We start from the raw sequence: 7,890 nt of genomic DNA, 5'->3' as shown, positions 1-7,890 counted from the left end.
GGGGCTCGCGCAGAAGGGAGGAGGGGAGACTGGGGACAGGGTCCTTCTCCCTCTTCCTCATCTGCTCCCGACCACCTTAAATCCGGACCGCGAGTGTGGGCGCGCGCGCCGCTCCGGAGAGCTGCGCGAGCCACAGTTAACTCTGAGCCGGCCGCGGGGCGCAGGCAGGGGAAGGGGCAGGCGCAGCTTGCGGGAGCGCGTTCTCCCGCCCGCCCTGCGCGCCCATCCTCCGGGTCCCCTTAGTCTCCGCGGCGGAGCCGCCTTCCGGAGTCCTTAGCCTTGGGAGAAGAGGGAGACGGTGTAGAGGCCCAGGCGGGGACACGCGAGGTCCCGCGGGCGGGGCGGGGCTGCCGGCGGCGTTGGCGAGGGGTCCTGGCGGGCGCCTCTGCCCTGCGCGCCGGGCCTCCGCCTGCTGCAGAGCTGCGAGCCCAGCCGCGCGCAGACGCCTTTCCACTCCTCGTATCCTACGCTGTCGATCCCGCGCTACGGTTTCCGCGTGCGCGGGGCTGGGCTCGGGCCGCCGCTCCCGGGCGCTGCTCGCGCGGAGCCGGGATCCCGCCCGAGCGCAGAGCCCGGCTCTGAGCGCGATAAGGACCCTCCGCGTGCCAGGCGAGGGTAGAGCCAGGGGGTAGGGGCGAGGCGAAGGCGGGCCCGCACCTCTTGCCCACCTGGCCCCTCCAGCCTCGGATCTCCACCCGAGACCCCAACCGGGTTCCCTTCCCCCACGCCCGTGCACCCTGCCGGGGACCCAGGGCCGAGCAGCCCCACGACGGGCTACTCTCGCCGCCTCCTCTGCGCGCTGGCAGGGTTTGAACTTCTGACCTTCTGTCAAGTTCCTTCAGACGAAAGAAAAGAAAACAAATTACCCCCCCACCACCACCTTGGGCAGTGGCAATTTTGGTTCCTAACACAAAAGGGGATAGCGACAGCCACAGTGGGGGTGGGGAAGGCCAGGCCACGATCATTTCATCCACCCCATGGATCCCCCCCAAAACGAGGACGGCTGCAGAGGTGACAGTCGGAGAGGTTCCCCACGGTGCGTCCCTCCCCAGCTTCTTATTCCGAATTGGCAGAATTAAGAGGGAGCGGGAAGAGACTGGGGGTGAAGGAGTGAAACCAGGTAATCTCCGGGCCTCGGACTTGCTCGCTCCCCAGGGAACCTACCACCCGCTGGCCCCTCGTTTTAAATAACCACCTGATTCGGGGCCCAGGTGCGTGCCCCTCTCCTCAGTCTCGCCTCCCTCCCTGTCTGTCTAATGTGACTGCCGCCCAAGTCCCTCAACCATGGCAGGATCGTCCCCAGTGGAACTTTCAGAGCAGTTCTGGAACGCAGGAGCTCCTGGTTAATATTAACTCCGGAGAGGGAAGCGCAGACAGACACTTTTCCTGCAGGCCAGGCCCCAGCGAGTACCCGGCTAGTGTGCCGGCGGCCAGGGACCTGGGGCGGGAGGCCGCGAGGGGCCTGATCTGCAGGCTCGGCAGGCTGAAGGGGGGGGGGCACGAGGGGCGCCTCGATGGATAGATGTGCTTTGTGGCTGGTGGGAGCAGGATCTCAGGTGTAGGTTGGGGAGGGGGTCCTGCTTGGAAGAGAGGAGTCTGCCCCCACACACACACATACTCCCAGTTGGAGGAGAGAATTGAGTGAAGTGTTTAGGGCCCCTTGAAGTGGGGCACCACCTCCCTCCCAGTTGGGAAAGCCCAGCTTTGGCAGTGACTGGTCCTTCTGGGCCGCGCGGCTGTGCGGGGAGGTGGGCAGGAGCTCCAGGAACAACTTGGCCTCCGCCGACACAAAGCCGGGCCCCAGTGACCCTGCTGGGCTTCACGGTGGCTGCACAAAGTCGGGCTTGATTCGAGGCACACGACCCAATGAATTAATAACCGGCCTGGGCTTCCAGGCTTGGCCTGCTTCATTCCCTCCTAGCGGGCGGGGGAGGGTCCGGGATCTGCCTGTTGAGCCACGCTGGCCCTGGCTCCCGGGAGGGCACCGGGGAGTTAGGGTGCCAATTCAAGACACCATCGGCCTCGGCCGTTCTGGGTCCGGGGCCTGTGTCGCCTGGGGCTCCTTGCCAAAGGTCCTTCACGTCTGCCCTAGTGGTGCAGCCCAAGGTACGGGGGTGGGGGGGGCGGTGAGCCCTCGCCATCCAGCCCTTGCTCGCTCCTGCAGCTGGGTAGGAAGCTATGTAAAGCCACATCGCTTGGTTTCCCGGCGGAGAGGAGGTAGCTGGGTGCAGCGTCTGCTGGAGGCGAGGCGATAAGCTTGCGCGCCATGCTGTGCGCCTGCGCGCACCGACTTCCAACCTGGGTTCTAAACGAACTCTGTTTTACTGATTGGTTTTCCTCTAGAAAACGCTCAATGCTAGATCCCCAAGACTGCCTCACTCTAACTCTGCCCCTCGGACTTTTTTCCTTAAAGAAAACTGCTGGCAAGCTCAGTCCTTGCAAGTGCTGACCTGTCGTTATCAGGGCCTCGCGCCCCTCCCCCGCCATTTCTTGTATGTTTAACTCTATAACTATATTACTGGGTTTTATTGCTGCCAGATACACAAGACTTTTCCTGTTGCGCAATTTGTCAGTCCCCCCTGAAGGCGTGGGCAACAGTCTTTGCAAGATCTCCGCCCTTTGCAAGAGTTCCCCTGGCTATAGTTAGAACCCTTCTTGTAGGGCCCCCTTGCCCATCCTTCTAACCTCTGAGCATCTATCTCAGCCTGGGGGACGGGAGAACAACAACTTGAAATTCTTTTTCCTGCCTCCCCTGGGATGTACTTCTCTGGGCAATGTGTCTTCTGCCTTTAGTCTCCACTCCCCCATCCTCAAATCCAGAATTCCAACCCCAGCAATATAAACTTCCAGGCAGTGAATTAGCACCACACACGTGTGCACACACACACACACACACACGGGACTCAGCTTTATTACAGCCTTTCCTAAATGTGGTGCAAGAACTATAGAGGGACCCCCCCCCCCACTATCTATCCCAAGCTCCACTTTACCTTGTGGGGAGGGAAGATGGGGGCACAGTTTGGAGAGCTAGGTCCTCTTGGCCAGGGCTTTGAGGTTTGGGGACTTTCTGGTTCCCTCCCCCCCTGCTTTTCCCACCCTACCCCCTCCACTTCTGAAGTTTGCTCTGCAAACTGGCTGGACACCATTCTGCGCTGGGGCCAAGAAAGCAAGAGGGGAGGAAGCGAACAGGTTAAAGAAAACAAGAATACAATCAGACCACAGACAACCTGGCAGAGACGAGCTCCTCCAGGGAAGGAATGTGGCTGAGGGACCAAGAATGTTTGTCCTCTGGCCCTGCCTGTGCTGGACATTAGCATTCACCTGCTTGCCTTGCCCTTGGGCTGCCTCCCACCCCTCAGCAATGCTGTGGGCTTCCTCACCCCAGACAGTCGTACGGAAGGCCCCCTGTCCACAGATAATGCAAAACTTCCAATCCTTAAAGTGTACCAGGCATTCTACCTCGCTGCAAAGGTACATCTGGCCAACTGCAGGGGTTTAGCTAGGGAGTTAGGGGGACCCTTCTGTTGGGTATGCTGAAGAGAGGGGCCAGGACGCTGGGGCTGGCTGTGGGGAGGGGTGCAGTCAGCTGATGGTGCCTCTGGGAACTTGGGAATTGCTTTCAGGACTTTTGTGGTTGCACTAAGGTTTCAGGGTTGGAGAGGGGCCCTCAGCTGGTTCCCAAGAGGATTTGACCCTCTTGCAACACCCCATCTCCTCATTCACACAACCCCTGGGCCTCGGGTTGGCGGAGCAGTCACAAGTAGTAACCTGTGTCGGTTGGGGTTGCCCCTTCTCCCCACAGAGGTGCAAGGACAAGCTAAATGCCTTGGCCATTTCCGTGATGAACCAGTGGCCAGGAGTGAAGCTACGGGTGACCGAAGGCTGGGATGAAGATGGCCACCACTCAGAGGAGTCGCTACACTATGAAGGTCGAGCAGTAGACATCACAACCTCTGACCGCGACCGAAGCAAATACGGCATGCTGGCCCGCCTGGCTGTGGAGGCTGGCTTTGACTGGGTCTACTACGAATCCAAAGCGCACATCCACTGCTCCGTGAAAGCTGGTAAGCAAGCACACTGTGGCCTTTCTCCACCTCCCTTCCTATGCCAGACCTATACCCACAACCTCCAGATCTCTTCTCCCACAGGAGGGTCTGGAAGAAAAAGGAAAGGGGCATAAGATCCATGAAGGGGGCAAGGCTCTGGAAATGGACTGGGACATGTCCTTTGAACTCCCCAGTCAGGACCTGCTGCAATTTTTGAGGCCACCAGGCTCAGCAGTCTTTACATGTCCAGATGCCCAGGCCAGGTAGCCCCAGGCAGGTAGTAGAGAGGGAGGAGAAAGGGCAATTGTGAAAGGGAGCCTACAACTTTTCCTGGCCTTTCCATGTTTGGCCAGGGCTTGCCTAGAGTCTACTCTTTTAGGACTTAAGAACTCACCGCCAGCCCTCCTCCCTCCCCCAAACACAGCGCATAAACCTGGGTGCTGCCTCCTCCTGGCTGGGCACCTGTGAATTCTAAACTAACTTAACTCACTCGCTAAGCCTGTGGGGAAAGGCCTGGTGGGAGGTAATAAATCCAGTAGTTACCACTTCCAACATCAGGAGGCCGCAAGCCCAGAAGCATCCGTTCTTATTAGGAGCCCAGCTGGGATGCGGAGAGCCCCAGGCGGGGCCGCGGAAGTCAATCCCGCCGGTGCCGCCGCCCCCAGCCGGCGCGCGGCTGAGTTCCCTGGGCCTGCAACGCCACTAGGTGTTGCCGGGAGGAACCGCTAGGAAGGCATCCTGCACACAACCAAGTAGCCCTCGGGACTGTGTGCACCGACCCCGCCAGCAAGGCAGATAAACGAGAATTTCCGAGGAGTTCAGTCTCCAGTGCCCTTCTCCAGGTTAAGGTGCGGTTCCTAAACTGCACTTCAAAGCGCATGTTAGCTGGAAGACACTTTTAAGTATCAAGGAACGCTTCGTGGGTAAAGAAAACAGTAACTCCTGGCAACAACAGATGGCCAGGGCGCAGGCGCAGTGGTGGGAAGACCTCCCCCCGGAGGGTGTCAGGTCCCGGTACCCCACGGGGCTCCGAGGCCGAACCCTGGTGCCGGCGATCGTTTCTATAGCTGGGCTGGGAAATCGGGGCGGCAGAGTGACCCAGGTCCCGGGCAAGCCCTTCCATGGACCTCAACCCTGCGCTGGACACGCGAGGCCTCCCTGCCACCCCTGTGAGCAGAGTCCCCCTGGCGAGGGCCCCTAAGGGTCTCCATCCAAATGAGCAGCGCTAATCCCGTCCCCAGGGTCTCGCGGGCGGAGCGGATCCCGGCCTCGCAGGGCGGCTCATTGGCATTCTGCGCACGCGGGCCGGGACGCCGCGCCGTGCGTGTCAAGCCGGGTCGTGCGACTCGACGACTCCGGCTCGCCAGCACCCCGGGTCGCATTCCGGGGGGCTACGGAGGGCTTGCAACGGCCAGCCCTGTGCTTCATGCCGGAGAAACCGATGAGAAGATTAAAAACCTTCTGTAATTCCTGCAGAAGATTCTTTCTGGCCATCTCTATTTGCCAAAAGCATGATCCCGGAGATTGGAATGCAAAGAAGACAGGGACCTCCCTCCCCTCCTCCCTGGCCCCCTGCGCCCCGCCCCAACCTCAATTATTGTCCTCGGAGATTGTGAGCCTCCGGGAGCGACCGAGGGCTGGGGAAAGCGCGTAGTCAAGGGGCCTTGAGAACGCGAGCTTCCAGGGCTCCGAGCAGGCCTGGCTATTTAAAATTCAAATACACATCTCGAGTGCTTGGAAGAGAGGCCTGGCTGTGCAAATAGTGCCTTGTGAGGCCCAGGTTTCTGGAGAGTCCGTGTGTGAACTGCACGCGGGGGAGGGGGGGTGCACCTGAGCAAATAGGGAGGGGGCGGCCCGCGAGTGTAGAGAGAGAGTGCGGGGAGAAGGGGGAGGAGGGAGCAATGGACATGTCCCCCTCTTCCAGGAGTGTCTCCTATTTATCCCACAAATCACAATGACAATACCGGGCTCTTTATTGGATTTTAATTAGAAAATCCACCCAAGTCCGGGGCTTTCAGACCTCGGGTGAGCCTCTGGAATGTTTGTCCAGTTGCTACAACTACTACAGCTATTTTACACTCCCCGCCCCCTGCCCCTCCGCAGGCCGGCACTAAGGATCTGGGCGGGCAGCCCGGGTTCGCGAGGCGCAGCAGTGCGGGAGGAGGCGCCGCGCCCCGGGCGAGGGAGCGGAGGGTGCGCCCCCGCGAGCTCAAGGAGGCTTCCTGAGGAATCCAAGTGGAGAGCAAATATCCTCCTGCGACCGCGGCGAGGCTGGGTGTGCGAAAGGGGGATGGGACCACAGGGAGGAGGAAGGCCGGGAGCGTCAGCCGCCTCCCGCAGAAGACGCCAGCCAACTTTTCCCAGCGCCTGTGCCATCCTGGAGGGTCGTTCAGGAATGCGTCTGAATTTCGCCACTGGGCGCTGGGATTGGTGGCGGGCCCGTCTGCACTGGACCAGTCTGGACTCGACCCCCGGCCTCCACCCACGCGCACGCTCCTGGCCCAGCCGAGTAGGGCACCAGCGCGGGGGCGCGCAGGCACACACACACACACACACACACACACACACACACACACCCCAAGCTACCTACCTCTTTCTTTCCTGGCACTCAACACCCCATCCCTCCTCTCTCCACTGCAGAGAACTCCGTGGCCGCCAAATCCGGCGGCTGCTTCCCAGGCTCGGCCACCGTGCACCTGGAGCAGGGCGGCACCAAGCTGGTGAAGGACCTGCGTCCCGGGGACCGCGTGCTGGCGGCCGACGACCAGGGCCGGCTGCTCTACAGCGACTTCCTCGCCTTCCTGGACCGCGACGAAGGCGCCAAGAAGGTCTTCTACGTGATCGAGACGCGGGAGCCGCGGGAGCGCCTGCTGCTCACCGCCGCCCACCTGCTCTTCGTGGCACCGCACAACGAGTCGGGGTCGGAGGAGACCTGGGCGCGGCGGGGCGCGGGCCCGCAGCCGGGGCCGAGCGCGCCAGCCCGGCGTGCGCTCTTCGCCAGCAACGTGCGCCCGGGCCAGCGCGTGTACGTGGTGGCCGAGCGCGACGGGGACCGGCGGCTGCTGCCCGCCGCGGTGCACAGCGTGACGCTACGCGAGGAGGCCACGGGCGCCTACGCGCCGCTCACCGCGCAGGGCACCATCCTCATCGACCGGGTGCTGGCCTCGTGCTACGCCGTCATCGAGGAGCACGGCTGGGCGCACCGCGCCTTCGCGCCCTTCCGCCTGGCGCATACCCTGCTGGCGTCGCTGGCGCCCATGCGCACAGACCGTAGCGGCGACGGCGGGGGCGGCAGCCGCGTCCCTCCCCCCGAGGCGGACGCCGATGCGCCGGCCGCGGGCATCCACTGGTACTCGCACCTGCTCTACCAAATCGGCACCTGGCTGTTGGACAGCGAGGCCTTGCATCCTCTGGGCATGGCGGTCAAGTCCAGCTGAAGTCAGCGGGGACCGGGCAGGGGGCATGGGAGGCGGATGGGGAGGGCAGCAACAGCGAGATGACACAACAGACACGGGAAAAGCGCACGGAAGGAGACTTTTAATTATAATAATAATTAATAATAATAAGTAGGACAGTCCAAAGTAGACTATAAGGGAGCAAAGACCCCGGGGAGTTCTGTTGTTCTGTTTAGTTCCTTTTTTTTTTTTAATTTTTTCGTTATTGTTTTGTTTGCGTTATTTTTCTCCTCTCCTGGCTATTTATTTGTTTGGTATGAATAGATGTTTTAAATAATATGAACCGGACCTTCAAGAGCCTTAACTAGTTCGTGTCTTGGATAATTTATTATTACCATGTGAACTGTACTCAAGGGGGGGGATAGATTATTTTGTGAGGCCAAGCAACC

The 7,890-nt window shown here is 60.9% G+C and overlaps 1 protein-coding gene across 1 annotated transcript in view; it reads left to right on the top strand.

Annotated features, from left to right (window-relative positions):
• Shh (sonic hedgehog signaling molecule) overlaps positions 1–7,677 on the top strand; it is a 9,758-nt gene extending 2,081 nt beyond the window's left edge. The window contains exons 2-3 of the mRNA XM_008847266.2: positions 3,803–4,064; positions 6,687–7,677. Coding sequence (XP_008845488.2) covers positions 3,803–4,064; positions 6,687–7,483 — 1,059 coding nt within the window. The 3' untranslated portion in view covers positions 7,484–7,677. The remainder of the gene's footprint in view (positions 1–3,802; positions 4,065–6,686) is intronic.
• The last annotated feature ends 213 nt before the right edge of the window (positions 7,678–7,890 follow it).

This window comes from Nannospalax galili, unplaced genomic scaffold (assembly GCF_000622305.1).
Source record: "Nannospalax galili isolate Female #2095 unplaced genomic scaffold, S.galili_v1.0 scaffold302, whole genome shotgun sequence".
NCBI classification, from domain to species: domain Eukaryota; kingdom Metazoa; phylum Chordata; class Mammalia; order Rodentia; family Spalacidae; genus Nannospalax; species Nannospalax galili.
Note: the sequence above shows the minus strand (reverse complement) of the source record. Positions and strands in the feature narration are given on the sequence as shown.